Raw genomic sequence first — 25,179 nt, forward strand, 5'->3', positions numbered from 1 at the left:
TATCATTTCTGTAGTTATCTTTATGCACGTGGTGTGACGGTATTCTTGTCTCTTTTGGCAGTATTGATTTTGAATCTTTTTGTTTTGATAATATAAATGTCAAAGATACGAAGTCCAGTATTTAAGCACTTAGTAACTGGGTGTGCTAACTTTATTTCACTAAAGAATGGAGGTAGGGCTTAAATATTGAACGTTGTACATTTGACCTTTACATTGTCAAAGCAAAAGGTCTGGTTTTTTAAGGCGTCTAGAAACTTTCCTCAGAAGGTCCCGCTCTTTAATGCAAGCGGATCACTGGAATTGTATTTTAGAAACAGAACGTTTTTGTGAGGCTAGCGCTTAAGAGAAGAGAGGGAAGAAGCCTCGAAAACCAGCTCAGAAGTGTTCAACTCTATCACAGGTGCCGGCCGGATTGCTCCAATGTGCCTGTATGGACATGAAGCAACCGCAGTAATATACATGTGTGTGTGTGTATAAACATCTGTGTATATAAACATCTGGGTGCAATATGAAGGAAAAATTTTATCGTCACTAATTGTGACTGAGTGTTTCGAAGCACCTACATTGCAAAAAATAAGAGTTAAAAACTTCTAAAGATATAAGAAGCGCGCAAATATCTACTGACATGGGAGATAACCGCCTCATGGGATCACTAGACTAGACTAGTTTCGCCTATCAGTCGTAGGTTCGTCAGTGGTAACTACTCAAACGTTCGATGGTTTGGCCAAATCAGGTTGTCTGTATATATATTTTTACCATAAATTTTATGGCTGATTTAGCGAAATGCTAAATCGTATATCAAAAATTATTATAAATAGCTGGGCACTTTATAATACCGTAAAGGAAAAATTTGATCGTCACAAATTGTGATTGAGGTTGCCGAAGCGCCTATATTGCGAAAAGTAAGTTAAAATCTCTTAATGTTGATAGGCGAAACTAGTCTAGTCTAGTGATGCTGGAGATGCTCATGGGGCAGTTATCTCTCCTGTCTGTATATATATTGCGTGCTTCTGACAACATTATGTGTTGTTAACTCTTATCTTTTGCAATATAGGTGCTTCGGCACTCTAAGTCACAATTAGTGACAATAAAACTTTTCTTGCTTTTTTTCTCTCTCTCTGTCTCTCTCCCCCCTCTCTCTCTCTCTCACACACACACTCACACATGTACTCCATAATTTTGTTACTGCTGTTTTTTTGTAATAGAATAAGGATTTATCTAATATAATAAATGCGGAAACTAATTCCTGTGTGTCAGTGTGTCGCACTTCAAGCCCCTCTCTCACTTTTCCTTGACACTCCTACTATTGCTCTTGTTGAGGTGAGAGTAATAAAGTATAGAGTAATAGAGCATAAGGACGGTGAGGGTGGTGGTGAAGATAGATAGAGAGAGAGAGAGAGAGAGAGAGAGTGAGAGAAAGAAAAAGAGAAGAGGAAGAGAGACAAAGAAATTTAGGGAAAGTTGAAGATGTTTTTTATTAAAAGTAGTAGTATTGATGGTGGCAGTGCGAGTAATAGTAAGAGAGAGAGAGAGAGAGAGGGAGAGAGAGATAGATAGAGAGAGAGAGAGAGAGAGAGAGAGAGAGAGAGAGAGAGAGAGAGGGAGAGAGAGCGGGGGAGAGAGAGAGAGAGAGAGAGAGAGAGAGAGAGAGAGAGAGACAAAGAGTGGGTATGTAAGAGAAAGAGGGACTGAACACTGAACTAACATGCTGAAGTAACATAGTGAAAGAACACAAATTTAGCCTTTTTGTGATGGTAATGAGGTGATAGTAAATAGTATGAGCTGTAGTTGTGATAGAGGCGGCGGTGATGGTGGTGTTTGTGGTGGTGAGGGGTAAAGTGAGAATAATCGATATGAAAGACAGCAGTGATGGTGATAGAAGGGAAGGCGGCCAAGTCAAAGGTATTGATGGCGGTGGCGATAGAAATCTGAATGGTGTGTGTATGGCAGACGTGGTGGCGATGGTGGTGGTACTGTTGTTTATCATGCAGGTTTGCAATAAGTTCAAAGTTGATAAATTATATCATTATTTTGATGAAAATTGTTCATTGCTTGAAAAATTTTGTTGAAGTTTAATAAAATTTGATATGTACTCAATGCATGAAGGGTTATTGTTGGGCCCAAGGCCTAATGAAGAGCCCTCCAAAGGAGCTATCTTAAAAGTCACCCGATAGGGCGGCTTTTAAGCTAGTTCAGTCATAAATACAAATTTAAATGATATTCTTCGATTGAATTTGAAGTAACATAACGTATATATATATATATATATATATATATATATATATATATATATATATATATATATATAACAGAATAAAAGAATATGCATACACACACAAAAACAGACATATCCATTATCCTTAAGCTTTCTATTTCTGAGAGGGCTGTAGTGATGCTGTTGTGACATATAGCGAGTTTGGGGCATTTAAACCTAGAGGAAACCATCCCTCTCCAGGTCTAAACACGACTTATTCTTTCCAGCGAGAAAGAGGGAAAGAGAATATGAATTGGACTACAGCATTTAACACACACTCAGTCCCTTTCTCTTTCTGTATATATGTATAAAGTGATGGTATGCTGTCAACTTAATGTGACAGTCCCATGAAAGGGAAGAATGATACTGCTATTTAACCCTAGGAAACACCGTTTCCTGTTGGCCATGACATTTTCTGTGTCCTTATGTTTTCAAAGGGAGTGATAAGCACCTCTACCCAGCAAAGCCAGCATCCAGAGACTAGTTTCAGAGTCATTGCTCATTATCAGTCTGGAGTAGCATGGCTTGCTAGCTGAATTTTTTTTATTGGGGCAATAAATGTCACACATAGATGGTACGATACAGGACAATACAAAAAAAAATGTTATGAGATCGAATGATGCTTTGTTTTTTTTTAAATTTTAATGAAATAATTAGATTTAATTTATAGTCTTTTTCCTTTTGGGAAGGGGATTATGCCCGGTTGCATCAAAGGCCCAGCGACGACCCCTTTCCTTTTTTCTTCCAATGCAAATCAAGTAGGGTTACTTTCACCCACCTTTCTTAACACAGCCTTCCATCTTTCCTCAAACACACTTCGCGACAGGATCATCTTCTCCAGCCCTATCTTGCTCTTCAGATGATATCTGAAGAATTGTAGCAAACCAGGGCCAGAGATGAAGGATCCCGTCACGAGTCCTTGCATTCTAGTTTTCCACACACATTCTTTCAGTACAGCAACTGTACAGAAAAAACATACCTCACCTTTCTTTGAGAGTTCAGTGGGCGTTACAATCTTTATTATAGATTCAGCCGATAGCTGTACTCTTCCTAATGCGACAACACGTGATCGACGTAAATCATCAAGCCTAACAACTCCCGACAATGTACAAAGGCGTGCTGGACAGTTTCATCGTCCAGCCCATATCTTGGACATATCGTTGGCACTGACATTCCGTGCCTGGATAACTTATCTCGAACAAGTAAAACATTCCTGTAACACTGCCAGGTCAGGGATTTTTGGTAATTATCCAAATACCCTGGCCCGAAAGTATTTTCGAACAGGTTGGTAAGTTGGTCCTCATCAAACCCCAGAGCTTCTCCTAGAGCGTCATCGTTTTTATGCTCTCCCATCTCTCTATATAAAACCGAGGTGGTGTTCCCACTACCGACCTTGCCCGTCTTGTGGATAAGCACGAGTTCCTGTTGACATTCCTTTTGCTATTCAGTCAGATTACGTCTTTTAATGAAACCGGGTTTAAATCGCTCCAAAGAAGCTGGTCGCAGAAGGAGTTCCTCTGCCAGCGGATTCCACACCTTATCACCTTCTAGGTAAGGTCAGAAATGCCTCAACCTCAACGCATGTCTGTGCATCATTAGCCAGGGCATCCCCAACCCACCCTTTAGCGGTTCCTGGCAGCAAACGGAGTGCCTCACAAGTGGCTTTCCACAAAAAGCGGAAAAGGAGGCGTTCCAACTTGTTTAACCACGAATCGAGGCAAGGGACAACGGTCAGGTGGTAGGTGATTACAGATGCAATAAACATCTGTACCACCTCCGCCCTTCCTTTCAAGAACAGAGCCCTTCCAGACCAAGTCCGTAGAGCCTCTACCTTGTCTGCCACTCGCTCCAATTCTTCGTCCAGTCCAAATCAAACTCCAAGCAACTTAAAAGGATCATCTGTCCAGTGACCCACGACACTGGACGATATCGACTTGCTCCTCCAAGTGTCGAGGCGCAAGCCAATGGACTTGTCCCTTTTGTCCCTGCCACTGCTCCGTATCCTTTGATTGCATCTTCTACACAAGGTAGCTGCGCTTCATTGGACACGATGAAGGTGACGTCATCCGCATAAGCAGAGACCGACTTACCGCATCCAATTTCATTAGGGTTACCTCCTAACTTCTCCAGCTTCCACAGCAATGGCTCAAGAGCCAACACATACATGGCGGAGATCCACTTACGGAAATCCGAGCCCATCCCAGGCACTTCGAAGACCGCCGTCAGGTACTGGTGGTCTACCCTATCAAACGCTTTATTTTGGTTTAAATGGACCATGGCCTCACCTATGCCGGTTAATTTACCCACCCTGTCTAAGGTGTAGCGGATAAGGTGAAGATTGTCCTAGATTGACCTGCCTGGGATGGCGCATGTCTGCGTCCTCCCTACAAGTTTCTCCACGACACACGTCAACGTTTTAGCTAACACCTTGGCCAAAATCTTTAACTCTACATTAAATAGAGTTATGGGCCTGTAATTAATATTATCCCCCTTGCTCGGAACCTTCTGGATCAGCGTCACTGCTCCCCGACTCACAGAGCTGGGAATCCTCCCATTCTGTTGCCAGTTTGTGTAGACGCTAGCCAGCAGAGCCCTGAACAAGTTCGGCATACTACGATAAAACTCATAGGGTAGACTATCCAGCCCAGGTGAATTGTCCCCGGCGCACTCGGCCAACACCTCTTTTACCTCCGCAGGAGTGATCGGTCATTCACAGCATTCCGCCTCCCGTGCCGAGAGTCGCGGTCCACCGGCTAGAAAGTCCTTTAACGGCTCCACATGCCCAAGCGTTCCGCTCTCCCCGAACAACTGAGCGAAACGCCGATGAAAGGTCTTTTGCATAATTTCCTGTCCATAGATCTTGTGCCCCTGTTCGTCAGTTAAAGACTTTATAGAGGCTTTTTGCCCTTCTGACTCTCCACACGACTTGCCCATTCGGTAGTGTTAACACCTTCTTGCCCCACTGCACGTAACTTAGCTCTAACTCTGCTGCCTTCGCGTTTGGCTTTGAGGAGTCCATGGCCTCGCCTAAATTATTAAGTAACTCCCCTTCTATCCTAGATCTATCTAAACTTAGTTGATTGCTAAATCTAATAGACTCTAAACGAATGGCTCTCCTTAGGGCGTGCCACCATCTATTATTAATGATAGCACCACATAGTGCCCCCTGTACTAACTCTTTAATCCGGGCACGGAAGTCTTTACAAATCAAAATAGGCTTGTTCATCTTCCAGTACCCGGGTCCCTGTCTATGACATTTACCTACGCGTTCCTCACACGTCACAAATTTGTGGTCCGTGTAAGGTACAACAAAAAATCGTGAACAGCTAAAAGTATCCCTATCTCTTTCCCTAACGAATACTTTATCTATGTAAGATCTGCGTGAGCCGTCGTTATTACTCCATGTCTACTGTGGAACGCTCGGCTCATCTGGTCTGTAACGGTCTACTAGATTATAGCTCTCTAATAGACCCTTAAGTCCAGGATTTCCTTTCTTATCAGTCGAGCCAACACTATCCACTCATGCATCAAGGATAGTGATAAAGTCTCCTAACAGAACAACCGTTTTTGACGTCACTAGAAAGTGTTCTAGGTTTCGAAAAAAAACCAGACTGCCCTCGCTCGTTAGGATCGCAGACAGCTACCAGCCTGTAAGACTGTTTACTCACGTGGGTTGCATCCAGGACAACCAGCCTACCTTCTGGGTCCAGAAATCAGTACTTATTGTAAGTCCAAGTTCTTCCAGAATAAGATCACCAAGCCCCACTCCTTGTCTGCTAGGAGCGATAAATTTCTCATAGCCATTCAAGAGAGGCGAGAACACTTGTGGTTCACTCATCTTGGACTCAGTTACAATGCACACATCTATATCATGTGACCTGAGGTCGTCCAGGAAACAAGTTTGTTTCCATTTCGACCCCAGACCATGCACATTCATGCACCCTAACTTAATCGACATGATAAAAAAAAATTTTAAGGAGTACTTTCAGTTTAAGTTGGGGTAGGGGTTGCACAAGTTTTTCTCCCCCACATCTTTCTCTTTGCTTGGTGTAGCAGCTGGGCTTTCTCTAGGTGTGGTAGCCGGGCTTACAGTTAGCTTCCCCTTCCGCCACCTCGGAGCTGACGTATTCGTACATGTCAAAATTCTTTATTTATTTAATTTCTAATGAACATAAATGGGATATACCAATACTATATTTGCATACACATACACAAACTAAGAATATGTAAAAGAAACTAATAAATTATAGTAACTAATGAATTTATATACAAATGTAAATATTTAGAGGTGAAAAAAGTATTCGTACAGAACATAAATAACTGATAATTCTGATTTAATACTTCGTAGCATAACCATTATTCAGTTCCACTTCAACCAATCTCTTCTTGTAGTTCTTAATCAATGACTCGCATGTTTCTTTAGGAATTTTTTCCCATTCTTCTTGACAAATTTTCTTCAAATATGGAATGCACATTGGGGCTCTTGAATGAGTTTTAATTTTCAAATAACGCCACAAATTTTCAATGGGGTTCAAGTCGGGTGACTGGCTTGGCCATTCTAATAATTTTATATTGTGATTGACAATCAATATTTGGTAGGCTTCGCCGTGTGCTTAGGGTCGTTATCCTGTTGTAAAACCCACCCTTCACAAAGCTGGAGCTTTTCTACAGAGTCCCATAAATTATTGTTCAAATTATTTTGGTACATCTCTGCATTCATTTTACCATCTATCACATGTAAATTGCCAGTGCCATTTGCAGAGAAACACTCCTACACAATTATGTTGCCACCTCCAAACTTTACAGTAGGAATTGTGTTTTTCGTCGAATAGGCGGTACCATCATTCCTCCAAACATGGCTACGCGAATTTCGTCCAAACAATTCAATTTTCGACTCGTCTGTCCAAAGAACATTTTACCAGAATGTATCAGATTTATCTTTATGTTCATAAACAAATTTTAAACGGACATCTCTATGCCTTTTAGTAAACAGTGGAGTTTTTATAGGAGAGCATGACTTCAGTTCATTCTTATGAAGTTCATTGCTGATTATTCATAGTGTGACACTAGACCCTGAAGCTAACAAATCTTCTTGCAGCTCCTTTCTGGTGATCATTGCGTTTATTTTTGATACTTCACTTCATTTTTCTTAAAGATCTAGGGGAAATCATGCGTGGTGCACTGGATTTTATTCTGTTTTCAACAATTGCCGATTTTTTATATCTTTGAATAAATGAAGATATAGTAGAAAATGGAATACAAAGGGTCTCTGATATTTTCCTGTAACTTTTACCGGCTTTCCACTGTTCAACAATTAAGTTTTTCACTGAATTTGTGAGTTCTTTACTTTTCGCCATTATTAGGACACTACTTTATGTTGTCTCAGTGCTGAATGAAGAAGATAGCATTTTGACACTTAAAAATGACTACTGATAAGATTATTGGAACAAACAAGAAAGTTCTAGTTAAAAAAAAAATTTAACAGTAACTCATAAATATTTATAATTGTATATAGATTCATTAGTTACTATAATTTATTAGTTTCTTTTGCCTATTCTTAGTTTATGCATGTGTATGCAAATATAATATTGGTATATCCCATTTATATTCATTAGAAATTAAATAAATGAAGAATTTTGACATGTACGAATATTTATTCCCCCCCCCCACTGTATATTTCAAGTGAAAACATAAGGACACAGAAAATGTGTCAGGGCCAACAAGAAACGGTGTTTCCTAGGGCTAAATAGCAGTAACATTCTTCCCTTTCATGGGACTGTCACATTAACTTAACATACCATCACTTTATCGTGCTGCTACTGTATAAATCCTTCTGAGAGATTATTTAGAAATGTAATACTCCTATATATATACATATATATATATATATATATATATATATATATATATATATATATATATATATATATATATATATATATATATATATATATATATATATATATATATATATATATATATATATATGTATATATATATATATATATATATATATGTATATATATATATATATATATATATATATATATATATATATATATATATATATATATATATATATATACAAATTAAGCAGCCATACATGTAGTAATCGAATCAAACTCAAAGTTGTTTTAGCCCATTGCAAACACGTTGAACCTAGTGTTGGTTGTTAGGGTGACTTCATATAAAAAGTTTGGAAATTCAATTTACGTTACGTAGGAAAAATAAAACAAAATATTCTCGGTAATCTAATTAATTTCGTTATTTGAAACTACAGATTATTAGCTTACCTTGAAGAGCGAAGCGCTTTGAAATTCTAAATTGTATTGGTTCACGCCTAGAGGGGATCATATCAAAAACACCACAGCGTTTTTTCTGCATTTGTTTTATAGTAAATCTATCCAACTTTCCTGCGAAAAATGAAAATATATAAATCCACTATTAAACAATATCATTATTTAGCATATATTTCGCAGTTCTTTTGCATCATCATCATCGTTATCACCCTTTTGATAATAATTCCGTCATACTAAAGTCATAAGCGAAATTACTAGCAAGTAGTGAAATCCATACAAACAATATAATTATGTATATGTAATAAAATTCTAACGATACAACAATACACACATGCAAAAAAAAAAATCAAATATTAGTATACAGAAAAAGTACATGGACTATTTTGGAAAGTAAACGTTTGCTCAGTGTACGATTTTTTCAGATAAATAAATGAAAAATAACATTACGATAATTTTCTACTGATTTGCAATTTGACACAGATGTAGATAATGGAGCTAAACTCACACACGCGAGCGCGCACATACACATACATACATGCATGCATGCATACATACATACATACATACATACATACATATATACATACATACAAGACACTATAATGAAATCCGTCGAAAGGATAACTCGGAGAACAAAGAAATAAAGACCCACAATATGGTAGAAGTCATAGCCACTCATAATAAAAAGGAGTACTGGTGGAATGTCCCAGTGAAGACCTCAATAAAATGTATGCACAACAGACCTGATATAATGATTCGGTATAGAGAAGAAAACCTGTGTACAGTTGTGGAAATTAGCTGTCCAGCGGATGTTAACATAAAGCTGAAGATCAGTGAAAAAGAGAATACCTACGCTGAACTATTGAGAAATCTGCAGTTACTCTATCCAGATTACAAGTTCAGGTTTATACCTGTAATTAATGGGGCCCTGTGATATGTAACACACTGCCTACATAACTATCTTGAGAAATTTGGCTCCTGAAAACCAAATGTAGAAAGCTAATTCGAAGACTGCAGATACAAACCATCACTGCAACTGTAAAGATCTGTAAAACTTTTCAGAGGTTTATCATTCAAATATATATGAGCATGTCTAAATATGCAACTATATGCATGAGAATACATACATAAAACAAAACATACGAATCTACACATGTACATACATACATACATACATACATGCACACATGCACACATGCACACATGCATACATGCACACATACAGACATTAATGCGGCGAGCTGGCAGAAACGTTAGCACACCGGGCGAAATGCTTAGCGGTATTTCGTCTGCCGCTACGTTCTGAGTTCAAATTCCGCCGAGGTCGATTTTGCCTTTCATCCTTTCGGGGTCGATTAAATAAGTACCAGTTACGCACTGGGGTCGATATAATCGACTTAATCCGTTTGTCTGTCCTTGTTTGTCCCCTCTGTGTGTAGCCCCTTGTGGGTAGTAAAGAAATAACACATACATACATACATACATACATACATACATACATACATACATACATACAAAAATATCCTGTTGTTGATGTTGAAATTCTAAAGAAGGAGCCTTGGATCTAGGTTAGAAACAAGCTCTTTCTCTATTAGCATGAAATCTTGAAATAAAACTGAACAATGACATACATACATGCATGCATATAGTAGTAGGCATTTGTCGGTCTCGAGAGACCACGGATCTGCGCCCGAAGAAATCATGTCAGCTGCTGATGGTGGTGCAGCATCTGTTGTGGCTGTACAGGCCCACAAGGGAGTGACAGTCACGCATACAGCGACTGCATTTGAAGGAGCCTTTTGCCGGCGCTACTGGTTTTTCCTCCCATTGAGTGCGCTTTTCTTTGGTGGCGAGTTCCTGTTTTTCTTCCGCTTTTCTTGGTGGCGAGTTCCTGTTATACTACCATATTGTGGGTTCTTATTTCTTTCACAGTATTTGTCTCCAGTGTAGGCGATCATTTGCAACCTCCTCCCATCTCAGGACATCCAGATCAAGCGACTTCATATCTCTCTTACAGACATCTTTGAAATAATGATGAGGTCGTCCTCGTGCTCTTGTGCCGGCCGCCAACTTCCATAAAGGAGGTCTTTTGGGTCCTTCCGTCCGGCATGCGATGTACATGACTGAGCCAGCGCAAACGACGCTGCTGGAGCAGGGTGAGTATCCTGGTGCACTCCGGATTTTGCTTTCAGCCTCGGCAGACCAAGCAGTTTGCCGCTTGATCTGGTGTGGAGGTAAGCACCATCAGTTGATGTCCCAAATGCATGTTTCAGTATAATTGCAAAGAAGATGCCAAATAGGCTGGGAGCAAGCACACAGCCCTGTTTCACGCCCCTACGTATGTTGAAGGCCTCCGAGAAAGAGCCATCAGATTGAACGATGCCTTTCATGTCCGCGTGAAATGATTGGACAAATGGTGGTGCGCCCTGAAACGAGCTATTCGATTAGAGTCTCTTACATTTAGTAAAGTGCTAAGTTTAGAGGGGACTAGAATACAAAGGTAGTTAACTAAGGAATTAGAGGAGACCATAGCATCAGGTTCGGCATCCAGAGTGTTGGCGGCGAGAACGGTATTATTTCGTCACCTCAAAGCCAAACACGAAGAGTGTAGAGTCAGGGCTAAGTTACGCGCGGTGGGCAGAGAAGGTATTAACGTTGCCGGATGGACCCGTGGTGTGGAGAGTCGGAGTGGCAGACAAGCCTCTGTACAGTCTTTAATTGACGAAAAGGGGCGTGTGATCGAAGAACAGGAGATGCAGAAGGCCTTTCATCAGCATTTCACCCGTTGTTTGGGACGAGTGAGGAGTTGAACCACGGGAGCCCTTAAGGGATTTCCTGGCCGACGAGCAGCGATTCTCGGCGCGTGAGGCGAAGAGCTGTGAAGGGCCGATCACAGCTGCGGAGGTCGAAGAGGTGCTGGCCGAATGCGTTCGGGACAAGTCGCCAGGACTGGATGGTCTGCCCTACGAGTAGTATGCCGGACTTGTTCGGACACTTGCTGGCTTGCGTCTACACGAACTGGCAACAGAATGGGAGAATTCCAAGCTCTGTGAGTCGGGGAGTGGTAATACTGGTCAGAAAAAACCCGAGCAAGGGGGATCATATTAGTAATTTCAGGCCCATAACTCTACTAAATGTAGAGTTAAAGATTTTGACCAAGGTGTTAACAAAAAGCTTGACGGTTGTCGCGGAGAAACTTGTCGGAAAGGCGCAAAATTCTGCCATCTCTGGCAGGTCGATCCAGGACAATCTTCATCTATTACGCAACACCTTAGACAGGGTGGGTAAAGTATCCGGTAAAGGTGAAGCTCTGGTCCATTTAGACCAAAGCAAAGCTTTCGATAGGGTTGACCATCGGTACCTGGCGGCAGTCCTTGAGGGAGCTGGGCCCAGACTTCCGCGGTAGGATCAAGGCCATTTATGGTGGCATCAAATCCACAGTGCATCTGAACGGTTACCTGCCGGAGCCGTTCGAGACCAAGCGTTCAGTTCGTCAAGGGTGCCCCCTATCAAGTTGGTTTGCGGCTTAGCACCTGGAGCAGCAAGCCGATAACGTTCAGTATCGTAGGGCACTGGACGGATGGTCCTGTTAAGTTGCTCGAAGTTTGGTTTGGTCCGGACTCCCAGACGGAGAAGAATTAGAGTGAGGTGACGGACAGAGTAGAAGCGCTAACCTGGACCTGGTCCGGAAGAGCTCTGTCCCTGAAAGTGAGGGCGGAGGTGGTGCAGACGTTTATTGCGTCTGTTATCATTTACCGTCTGACCGTTGTCCCTTGCCCCGATTCGTGGCTATGCAAGACGACATGGCGACAAGGCTGGACTTCCTTCTCTGCGAGATGGATTTCCCACTGGTACAGGAAGAAAACCAACAAGTCAACCAAGAAGAAGCGAAGAAAAAAAATATTTTAAGCCGCCGTAGGTGGAAAGTTTTGTGAAATTTAAATATCTAAGGAGCAGTTGTTCAAATACAGGACTATGATTAAAAAGTGTGGCAACGAGACGAAACTGTTGCCACCTAAAGAGATAATTCAAAATTTGGCGGAAAAAACTGTTGTATATAAAATATACAACAGGAAAGATAAGCAGATCATGCCCATGAAAAACGATATTGTTGAGAAACGCCTCGCCCCCATATAGAGAAAAATAAAATATGTTGGGCGTGGTCCAAGAAATGCGACGGTGGAGGTGCAGTTTGAGAATGCAGACATTGCCAAAGAAATTTCAACTCAAACTCTCAAGACGGACCAAATAATGTTACTACCAAAATTATAATAGAGAAGATTATGGCCGGGTACGATGTCAATTGGATGGCGGCAGCAGTAATATACGACACAGAGGAGGAGATAAATATTTTAAGCATGAAGAAGAGAGAGGCAGTGAATTGGAAAGGTCAGACGCTAGAACTATTAGTACAAGCTTCTAACGAAACGCTAGAAGCAAAGCCCGACAGAATATTCATAGGGGAGGGAATCAGCGCAAGAGTGTCGGTGGAGGGGCGTCGATCCAGATGCTTCAAATGTGGAGAAAAGGTTCACGTCCGCTCCGAGTGTGAAAAGGTAAAGAAACCGGCACAAAAAAGAACTGAAGTCCCTCCCCGACAAGAGAAAGACCAACTGGAGAAAGACCAACGGAAGAAGAACAACAAAGAAAAAGAAGAAGAAAAAGTAGAGAAATCACAAGATAAAGAAAATATGGAAGGAGAAGAAATGGAATTTACCGTTGTATCACACAAAAGGAAAAAAGCCCTCACCCCAGACTTCCCTCCCCTGACAAGAAAAAGAAAAGAAACATTACAAAACACACATACATAAAAAAATAACCCCATCCCCTTCCAAACCAAAACCCACCCCAACCCTCCCCCAAATCACACAGGGGGAAAAATAGTGTCGTACAGTACGAAAAACACAATCTTACATGGCTTATTAAAAAGAAAAAAAATTATACAACATGGGGACCGATAGAAGGCAAACCGCCACATTTGTGGCTAGCTAGAGTGGACATGGAACACTATGAACAATTTAAACAACTATATCCAGAGGATATATTCGACGTAAGCCAGTACATAGTGAAAGAAAAAATTGTGCTGGCACCAGCGGCTACACCAGAAAAAGAAGAAACGGAAGGAGGGGACGACAAATGTCGTACAGCCCCTCCTCAAGTTTAAAATGTAAGTATGTTCAACTTTTACAATGGAAATTAAGTTAGGGTGTGTAAATGACGTGGCCTGGGATCGAAATGGAAGCAAACCTCAGGTCACAGAAATTAGATATATGTATTGTGACTGAGTCCAAGTAGAACGGGCTACAGGTGTTCTCGCCTCTTCTAAATGACTACAAGAAATTTATTTCTCCTAGTCGGGGAGGAAGCGGGGGCGTGGTGGTGTTGTTCAGAAAAGCTTCGACGTACAGGTAAGTACAGTCTTTCTGGACCCAGAAGGTAGGTTGGTCGTCCTAGATGTGACACACGTGAGTAAGCAGTCCTTCAGGCTGGTGGCACTCAACACTCCGCATGAGAGTAGGCAAACGGGTTTTTTTTCGAGATCTGGAGAACTTTCTAGTAACGTCTACAACTTTAGTTTTAAAAGGAGACTTCAACACTATTCTCGACGCGCGAGTGGGTAGTGTAGGCTCGACCAATAGAAAGGGAAACCCTGGTCTAAAAAGGCTACTAGCGAGCTATAACCTAGTAGAGCGGTACAGACCGGATAAACCGCTCGTTCCACAGTGGACGTGGTCTAATAACGAAGGTTCACTCAGATCTTATCTAGATAGGGTAGTTATAAAAGATAGAGATAGAAACACAGTTGTCCACGCTTTTGTTGTACCTCCTACACCGATCACATTTTGACTAGTAAAGTCTTCTGTACCCGGGTTAAGGAGTTAATTCAGAGGGCATTATGCGGAGCCATCGTAAATAATAGATGGTGGTGCGCTTTCAAGCGAGCCATTAATTCAGAGTCTCTTAGATTTAGTAAAGAGCCAAGTTTAGAGAAGATTAGAATAGAAGGGCAATTAATTAAGGAATTAGAACCCATGGTATCCGGCTCTGCATCCAGAATACTGGCGGCGAGAACGGTATTACATCGTCACCTCAAAGCCAAACACGAAGGGTGTAGATTCAGGGCTAAGCTACGCGAAGTGGGCAGAAAAGGTATTAACGTTGCCGGATGGGCCCGTCGTGTGGAGAGTCGAAGAGGCAGACATGCCTCTGTACAGTCTTTAATTGACGAACAGGGGCGTACAATCAAAGGACAGGAGATGCAGAAGGCCTTTCATCAGCATTTCGCCCAGTTGTTTGGGACGAGCGAGGAGTTGGACAATCTTCATCTCTTACGTTACACTTTAGACAGGGTGGGTAAAGTACCCGGTAAAGGTGGCGCTCTGGTCCATTTAGACTAAACTAAAGCTTACGATAGGGTTGACCATCGGTACCTGGCGGCAGTCCTTGAGGCGGCTGGGCGAGGCCTAGATTGCCACGGTTAGATCAAGGCCATTTATGGTGGCATAAAACTCAGTTCAAATAAACGGTTACTTCTCGGAGCCGTTTGAGATCAAACACTCGGTTCGTCAAGGGTGCCACCTGTCTTCGCTTCTATATGTATTGACTCTTGAGCCATTGCTGTGGAAGTTGGAGAGTTTGGGGGCATCCCAAATGAAATCGAATGTGGTAAGAGTGTCTCTGCGTACACGGATGACGTCACCATCATCGCGTCCAAGATGACTCAGCTACCTCGCGTAGCAGAGGCAATCAGAAGATACGAGACGGTGGCAGGGACAAAAGTTAACATGGACAAGTCCGTCAGTTTGCGGCTCGGCACCTGGAGCAGCAAGCCGATAACGTTCAGTGTCGTAGGGCACTGGACAGATGATCCTGTTAAGTTGCTCAGAGTTTGGTTTGGTTCGGACTCTCAGACGAAGAAGAATTGGAGTGAGGTGACGGACAGGGTAGAAGCGCTAACCCGGAATTGGTCCGGAAGAGCGCTGTCCCTGAAAGTGAGGGCGGAGGTGGTGCAGACGTTTATCGCGTCTGTTATCATCTACCGTCTGACCGTCGTCCCTTGCCCCGATTCGTGGCTATGCAAGCTGGTAAGGATTCTCTTCCGCTTTTTGTGGAGGGGAAAACCGCTTGTGAGGCGCTCCGTGTACTGTTAAGAACCGCTAAATGGTGGCTTAGGGATGCAGTGGTTAATGATGTGCAAATATGCACTGAGACTAAGGCATCTCTGGCTCTACCTGGATGGTGGTCAGGTGTGGAATTCGCTCGCAGGGGAATTCTTTCCACGATCAACCTCCTTGGAGGAATTTAAACCCGGTTTGATTAAAAGACAAAAAACGACTGAATGGCAAAAGGAATGTCGGCAGGCACTCGCGCTAATCAGCAAGGCGGGCAAGGCCGGCAGCGGGGATACCACCTCTGCATTTTATAAAGGGTTGGTAGAGTACAAAAGTGACGACGTTCGAGGAGAGACACTGGGACTCGATGAGAACCAGCTATCCAAACTGTTTCAGAACACTTTCAGGGTGGGGTATTTAGATAACTACCAAAGATCCCTGACCTGGCAGTGTTTTAGGAATGCGTTTCCTATTCACGAGAAATTGTCCAAGCACGGATTGTCAGTACCACCGGAATGTCCAAGGTGCGGGCAGGACAAGGAAACTATCCTGCACGCTCTTGTACAGTGCACACAGCTGTCGGAGCTGACAATTTACGTAGAACACGTGTTGTCACACCTAGGGAAAGTACAGCTATCGGCTGAGTCTGTGATTAAGAGCGTACCGCCCACTGGGCTATCTAAAGAAGGTGAAGCTTGTTTTCTATGTACAGTTGCAGTAATGAAAGAGTGTGCATGGAGAACTAGAATACAAGGAATCAAGACAGGAACCTTCATCTCCGGCACTGGAATGCTACTATATTTTAGGTATCACCTGAAAAGCAAGATAGGGCTGGAGAGAAGGCACCTGTCGAGAATCGTATATGAGAAAAGATGGAAAGGTGTGGCAAAGAAGTTAGGAATAAATGTCCCTTCTTAATCCCCCCCCCCCCCATGGTAAAAACAGGGTGTAGTCGCTGGTCAACCAGCCAAATGTCGAACAAATAAGTTATCCTTTAAAAAAACTATAATTATATATACATTTTTAAAAACGATTTTTATATAAACTCGCTGAGCACTTCTCTATGTTTGTAAGGTCCTGTACCGTCCCCTCTATGTCTCGATAATATATTTATCATAATTAAAAAAACAGGTGATTGTCACACGCTGATGACGGGTCAATATACGGAAACTCGGGTCCGTGTGTATCACGTCAGGTTGAAGATGGGAAGGATGGCTTCCCTTTGCAAATACTGATAGCACACAGAAAGTGTGTCAATAGACAGCTGGAGGAGGTGTTCTCCTGGGGCTACAAGATACAGTAGCATGCACCCTTAAGGGTTAGCGACATTTAAGTGGCAAATATACTTCACGATGACGTGCAGCTACTGTTTATACCTCGTTCAGAGATTTATATATATTAGTTTATGTATATATTGATATTATTTCAGTTTAAAAAAACCTTGACAATGTAAATCTGTTCATAGTTACCATGGGTAGCAAAAATCACACAAAAAAACAGGGTATCACACCCGTTTTATAGGTAGAGATACCAAATTAAAGCGATGGATGCATTTTGAGTAGATATGAATAATAACAATAAATGGAGCAAAATGCATATAAATAAAAGTTCCTTTAATTCCTGCATATGTTTCAAAATATATGTGCACTCTACTCCAAAGAAGTAAGTGCTGCTGGAATTGCACATATATTCATCGTCAGGGAACCAACATATGTTGGTTCCCTGACGATGAAAGGAACTTTTATTTATATGCGTTTTGCTCCAGTTATTGTTATTATTCATATATATATATATATATATATATATATATATATATATATATATATTTAATTGTATCAAGGACCTATAATCCTTTAAGGGATTTTAACATCCTAGTCCTCTGGTTTATACCAGTGTTCAGTGTAAACGCAATATATTAGTTTTACTTTGATATATATGTAGGTATTTAAAATATTTATGAATGGGAATGTTCAAATCCATATAATTTCATTATATGGGTTTGCATATTTTTAAATAAACTGATGTCTGCATGACAATTTCTCCATTTTCTTCTTTTGTTCATATATATATATATATATGTGTGTGTGTGTGTGTGTGTGTGTGTGTGTGTGTGTGTGTGTGTGTGTGTGTGTACATACGTACATACATACATAAATACACACGCATACATGTATACACACACAAACAACACAAACACACACACGCACACACACGTATTTATACACACTCATATATACATTCATATTAAGATATGCACGCTCACGCAAAACATATCAGTCTTTATTTATCAAATTTCACACACAGTACTTCGGTTGACCACAAGCTTTGGTAGTTGAAATTGTTTGGAAGTGTTACGCAGTGGAATTAAGAACCAAATGACTGCAAAAAAACTTTCTTAACCACATTGCTGTACCAGCACCAATATGGAACACAAAATTATTTGTTATTAGTTACCTGTAATTTCCAAGTTTGCTCTCATTTGAAATCTCTTCATTGCTTTGATATACGCTATTTTTGGGTCGTTAAGTGTGTAATCTGGTGTCAGGTAACCATATCGTATGAGATAATTCTGAAAGAAAACAAATTTCAAATTTTTCAATATAAAGTTTTATGGTTGTGCAGAAAAGCAAAAATAGCAGTAATTATGTTTGCATATGAAGAACTCTTTATTTTCCCAATTTCCTCCTTGTAGTTTATACACTTGATTGTCTAATTACTGAGATAATTGTTATCAAAAGTAACATTGAACAGTAGTTCAAAGTAATATCCACAAGTGTTCATACATTTATAATTTGATATCTGTCTATCTATCTATCTATCTATCTATCTATCTATCTATCTATCTATCTATCTATCTATCTATCTATCTATCTATCTGTCTGTCTGTCTGTCTGTCTGTCTGTCTGTCTGTCTGTCTGCAAATATACATACATACATACATACATACATCCACACTCAACATACAGAAAAGTTCATTAAACCGGCCTAATCAAATATAGAGACAAGCTGTTCATGCAGAGATAGCGTCACATGCCCATTAAACGATCAATGTAACACATGAGCTATCTTTTAACACTGTAGTCAACAATTACAAGAGCTCATTTAAAATCCAGGAGAGATGTAACATCACATTAGTGTGACACATGACAATTGAAAGGAAAGGTACAATCAACTGGATAGTATTGAAAAAGTGCACTTTGTTAAGCTAAGAAAAGGTTTAATCTAAAGAATTTGTTCTACCCATGGACCCTCACTCAGTCAGTCAGTCACTCACTCACTCAGTCAGTCAGTCAGTCACTCACTCACTCACTCACTCCTGCTCCTGCTCGATAGGGCTGATGTCATCCCAGGTTAGTGGCCTTTTTGCATTTTCCAAGATAACGCCGAGCCTCTGGAGAACTTCCTTAATCACGTCCATACATCTGGTGCAGGACATGTCATGGGGCCTCTTCCAGCCCACAGTTGCTGCGTTGAACGAGAGTAAGGCCCTGGTAGGAAGATCTGGTAGGAAAGAGGAGTTCTTCCTGCTCATCCGCACGCAGCTCTCGACACTGCTACAGAGCCGTTGGAACAGGGCAGTGAGATTGGGAAGCGCGCTGACGGGTTCGAGAAGTTTCCAGAGAAATGCGTGGTTGGCCGCGTCGAATGGTGCCTTCAGGTCAACGAAGGCGATGTAGAGGCGGCAATCTTCGCGGAACACCCAAGATCTTTCAATAAGGAGAGGAAAGGCAAAAATAATATCGGCAGCAGAACGATTTAGCATGCATCCAATTGCTGTAGGCGGCGTCTGCTTTTAATGGCTGGAAGAGCACGACGGAGGAGGTTCCTAGTGAAGAGCTTGCCTGGAATAGAGAGGAAGGTGATGCCTCTGAGGTTGCTGCAGACGAATCTATCGCTCTTCCGTTTCCAGTAGGGGAGGATGATACCCAGTAATTTGGAGGCTGCTCTGACGCCCTTCTATAGTTGATGATGCGGATGAGCCACTGGGTCATGTTTTCTCTGCGGTGATAGTGTATATTTCAGGGGCTTTGCAGTTGTTGAGCTTTTTCAGGGCAGCACTGACTTCGTGAGGGGTGGGGTGACAAGTTCGAGTCTGCAAGTATCGTTGGTTGCGGCTGTCTGCTGTGATGGTTAGTCTGGAATTGATTGTGACAAGTAGGTGATGAAGGCTGAAGTGATCTTTCCAGCGTTGGAGGCGGAGTTTCCACAGTGATGATGTTGCCATTGGTATCCTTCATCAGGTTGTAGATACATTTTAGCCAAGGTCCGCCTCTTCTTTCCCCCTCTCTCCCTTTCTCTCCCTGCCGATCTCGTTCTTACTTCCTTTTCATCCCACAATTACAGATACATAAAAAATTGAGTGGACAGTTCCCACACGAATGCTCACATGTAGGACAGTGGCTAAAAGGAAAAATATAAGTTTTAATTCCTGGATTTCGTTCCATTTTTCGTTTTACATCTCTGAGTCTCGTAAACTAAATGTAGTGTTTTTAGATTTCCAGTACAGGGGAGTCCAATTCAATCATGTCTGACGACTATTAGATCAATACGAAACTCTTCGGTAGCATGAAACTAAATATATGTACACATAATTGGTCAGTTTTTCATAAATCCAAAAGCACATTAAACTTTTTGAGCAGTAATATTTTATGTAGTCGTTGAATATGACCGGTCAAATTACCATTGGTTTGACAGGCCATAACTAACGATTACAGTATGTATGTATGTATTTATGAATGTATGTCAGTGGATAGGGCAGCAGACTCGCGATCATAGGATCGCGGTTTCGATTCCCAGACCGGGCGTTTTGAGTGTTTATTGAGCGAAAACACCTAATGTTCCACGAGGCTACAGCAGGGGGGGTGGGGTGGCGAACCCTGCTGTACTCTGCCACCACAACTTTCTCTCACTCTTTCTTCCTGTTTCTGTTGTACCTGTATTTCAAAGGGCCAGCCTTGTCACACTCTGTGTCGCGCTGAATCTTCCCCGAGAACTACGTTAAGGGTACACGTGTCTGTAGAGTGCTCAGCCACTTTCACGTTAATTTCACGAGCAGGCTGTTCCGTTGATTTGATTAACCAAAACCCTCGTTTTTAAATCACATATCGTGCCTTTCTTTATGAATGAGCTACTCCACATCGGTCACCGGAGTGATATTTGATTACTCTATAGAGTGTCTGAGTGTCGGTTTGGTGTATGGAATGGGAGAGCTTAACTCATCGGCAGGTAGAAACTCTTCAACCTTGGTTGGTAATCTACCTAGGAGAAGAAAATCTCCGAAACAAAACCTGAGGACTTGGAAGTTCCTAGTTTTGTCAATTTTCATGTCACATCGGCGAAAGTCTTCTCTTCTTAGGACAATAGGTGGGGTTAGTGCAGTGCAAGCTACACCCACTGAAAATTATTCATATGCACAGGTACTTCCTGTACTCCAAATCTTAGTAAAATCATTCAATTGGTTGGTTGGTAGAAACCTAAAAATGCACTTGTAACTTATTCTAAAATGTCTCAAACAGATTCAGTAACTGGCAAAAAAGGCTTGCGAACGTCAGGGAAACAGGTCTGGCTCGGCAGGTGTCCCAGTGTGTCACAGGCTGGACCCGGTCGTCATCCTGCCACTGTGGTCAAACGATCTTCAAGAAAAAGTAAAAATAAACATCTTTTGAATTTCGGTTGTTGGAATGTGTGCACACTTCTTGATGATAATTTCACGAAGAGGCCAGAAAGGTGTACTGTACTTATTGCATGTGAGCTCAAGAAATATTCCCTTGATATAGTTGCGCCCTCCGACACTCGTCTCTCTGGTGAGGGTCAAGTAAATGGATATACTATCTTTTGGAGAGGTCTACTTAAGGGTCAGCGTAGAGAATCTGATGTTGGGTTTGCTTACTAGATTACATTAGTATTCTCCATTGCAGAAATTCCAAGTGGTATACCTGAACGGATCATGTCATGCCGAATTACACTGACAAAAGGTAGGTATCTTACCGTTGCCAGTATTTATGCATCAACAATGTCCCATTCTGATGAATCTAGTACAATTATTGAGGAAAGTACCAATTTCTGTCAAGCTGGTCATATTGGTAGATTTCTATACAAGAGTTGGAAAGGGCTATGTTTCATGGCCTGTGTTCGGTCGATATGGTATTGGAAAATGTAATAAAAATGGAGTAGCTCTTTTGACGTTTTGTACTGAGAATAATCTGGTTGTCACCAACACTCTGTTTAAGCAGAAAAAAAAATATAAAACCATCTGGATGCACCCAAGATCTAAGCACTGGCATCTCATAGATTATATTCTGATCAGGAACCGTGATATGGAAGATGTTTCTAGTGTTCGGGTTATGAGAGGGGCAGAGAGCTGGACTGACCATCATCTAGTGCGTAGAAAAATAGATTTTTCGATAATCGACAATCTGGTCCTTAGGTATCCAAAAAGTTAAATGTTGCAAACTTTAAATTATCAAGCGACTTGCAGATTCCACGATGTTATAGAAAGTAGCAATATTGACCTCAACAATTTATGGGAAGATTTCAAAACAAAAGTATTTCAGGCTGCAAGTTCGTCGGTGGGATTTAAATCTCATAAATCCAGTGACTGGCTCTTAGACAGATCAATAGAAATTCATGATCTACTTTTAGAAAAACAAAACTTGAACCCCAATTCAAACGAAGCTTACAGAAAGCTGAAAAGGAAAGTGCAGACTGCTCTAACGAAAATTAAACAGGAATGATGGAATGATAGAGCAAGAGAGGCACAAGAAGCAGCTGATAGAGATGATGACAAGGGTTTGTACTCTTATGTTAAAGAGGTATTTGGCCCAAAATCTTCCTCAATAGCTCCAGTGAGAACAGTAAATGAACGTTTTCTTCTGAGTGACACCGCTTCTATTCATAAGCGTTGGGTAGAACATTTTTCTGCTCTTTAAAATAGACCATCATCCGCTGACATGAGGATGATAGAAAGAATTGAACACCTAGTTATAGAAGAGATGGCATTTGAACCAACTCTAATGACATTTATTTAGTTGTGAATAAGCTGAATAAGTCTTCAGTGTTTGATGGAATCTGTGCAGAAGTCTTGAAAGATGGGGGTGACAAAATGTTTGAACTCTTAAATATATTAATTTGTCACTGTTGGAGAACTGAGAAAGTGCCTCAAGACTAGATTGATGCCATTTTAGTCTCCTTGTATAAAGCAGGACCAAAGGATCTGTGTGGTAATTTTCGTGGGATTTCGCTTTTGTCTGTGGCTGGAAAGGTACTTGCCCGCATTTTGTTAGAACGTTTAAATACCTTTATAGTTCCAAATATAGTGTCTGAGTCTCAGTGTGGCTTTCGCTCCTCCGGGGGCACAGCTGATTGTATTTTTACTGTCATACATACAAGAAAAGTGCATTGAACAGAATCTTGTTCTATACCAATGATTTGTTGATCTGAGCAAAGCATTCGATACCGTTAATCGAAAAGGACTGTGGCTAATTCTAAGGAAAATAGGTTGCCCAGAAAAATTTGTAAACATGGTCAGAGCTTTGCATCAAGATTTTGGTGGTAGGCTCTCTGGATCTTTTGTTGTGGAAAATGGAGTAAAGCAAGGAGACCTGATGCACCCACCTTATTTGCAATATACTTTGTTGTTGTGTTGTCACATGCTTTTCAAAACTCTGAGGAGGGTATTTACATAAAATATTGAACAACAGGGAACGTTTTTAATCTGACCAGACTGAAATTCAAAACGAAGGTTTTTACTTCATTCATTAAGGAACTTTTATATGCTGACGATTGCGATCTTGTCAGTCATTCTGGAACAGGTCTGCAATATCTTGCATCTGCATTTGACACAGCTTGTGATGATTTTGGCCTGACCATCAATCTGAAAAAAACCCAGTTGTAATGCATCAACCTGCATATGGTTTATAACCCCATTAAAATTTTTGGTAAGGGAAAGTTACTTTCTTTTACTTCAAACACAGATGTCATTGCATCTGCAGGCTTCACCTCAATTAAAGCTATGATTTTGTGGTACCAATTGAGATGGTGTGACCATATTGTTCGAATAGTGGATGAACGCATGCCGAAACAGCTGTTTTATGGTGAGCTTGCAGAGGGGAAATGCTATCGGCGTAAACCTAAAAAAAATTTTAAGGATGGCATAAAGCCTACTATGAAGTCACTTTGAATGGTTCCAGAAGATATAGAAACTCTTGCTTCGGAGCGAGTTGGATGGCGAACAAAGATGTGGACTGGAGTAAAAGCATTTGAAGAGGCCAGGGTAACGCAAGTAAGACTCAAAAGACATCTAAGGAAGAATGTTACGATCGAGAAGGTGAATGACAATGACGTTTTTGTGTGTATAGTCTGTGATAGACCATGCCTGTCTTTTGCTGGCCTCAAATCTCATCAAAGGACATGTTAAGATCCACAAAGAGCAGAACTTATCTGTAGGTCTTGATGGTCCAAATCAGAGGTGCAATCTATGTGGGTGTCTTTTCAGAACATTGTCTGGTTTATATTTAAATGATAAACTTCTGGAAAGTTTTACAGATTTTTACAGTTCTTGTGATGGACTGGATCTGTAGTCTTCGCATTATCTTTCTCCTTTCTGGCTAGGTATAAACCTGAACTTGTAATCGGGATAGAATAATTGCAGATTATTCTCTTTTTCACTGATTATTGTAATCAGGATAGAGTAATTGCAGATTATTCTCTTTTTTATGTCAACATCTGCCGGTCAGCTAATTCTCACAACTGTACAGCTAATTCCTACAACAGTTTCTCTTCTCTATCACAAAAAATTATATCAGGTTTGTATGTATGTATGTATGTATGTATGTATGTATGTATGCATGTATGTATGTATGTATAAAAATCGTCAGTGTATCATATATCAGAAAAAGAAGCACACTCTAAGGCATAGAGCAGTAATGTATTTATATGTAGTTAAGTCTATGTCCGGTCTTAGAGTGACCAATGGTTTCGTATCCTCAAAGGGCTTAGCCTCATAGGAGTCTCGTCAAACTCTAAGCCGAAGACACATGTAACTCTTCTCTTCTGGGAAGTAGGAATCCGTTACGGTCATTTGGTCGGTCAGTCACCAAAGAATAAATACTCCGGGGTCAGCGAGAACAGGTTACCTCCCTTAGACCAGTTCATCTGGGCCAAAACAGAGGGAACAGGGGATTTTTCCCTTGATCTGCTTTTAGATCGTAAGGACCCTTCCGGGTCTGATCGGAGAACGGGGAATCCCATGCTTGCAGCAGATAGCGTTTGAAATTGATGCAAAGACTACATTTCCTGGCGAGTGTTCAGTGATCCAGGTTTTAGGGAATCTTTGAGTATCCTTGTTTGCTCAGGTATAGAAAGCTTGCAGCGTTCGCTCCCATTAATGAGAGGACCCGGCCGCTCTTAGATCTCCCACTTAATATCGTCTGGAGTCCTTTCATCTTTGAGGTGTCACACTTGGTTGGCTAGAGATGTGATGAATCGTCTTTCTGGAATCCTGAAAGTGGGCCTA

At 41.2% G+C, this 25,179-nt stretch overlaps 1 protein-coding gene across 5 annotated transcripts in view; it reads right to left on the reverse strand.

Annotated features, from left to right (window-relative positions):
- LOC106879964 (interstitial collagenase) overlaps positions 1-25,179 on the reverse strand; it is a 158,866-nt gene that overhangs the window by 98,682 nt on the left and 35,005 nt on the right. For all 5 annotated transcript variants that reach the window (XM_089356230.1, XM_089356228.1, XM_014929723.3 and 2 more), the window contains 2 exons: positions 18,120-18,234; positions 8,548-8,667 (listed from right to left, as the gene is read on the reverse strand). In XM_089356230.1, the coding sequence (XP_089212356.1) occupies positions 8,548-8,667; positions 18,120-18,234 (235 nt within the window). The remainder of the gene's footprint in view (positions 1-8,547; positions 8,668-18,119; positions 18,235-25,179) is intronic.

This window comes from Octopus bimaculoides, chromosome 1, assembly GCF_046866305.1.
Source record: "Octopus bimaculoides isolate indiv1 chromosome 1, ASM4686630v1, whole genome shotgun sequence".
Taxonomy (NCBI): domain Eukaryota; kingdom Metazoa; phylum Mollusca; class Cephalopoda; order Octopoda; family Octopodidae; genus Octopus; species Octopus bimaculoides.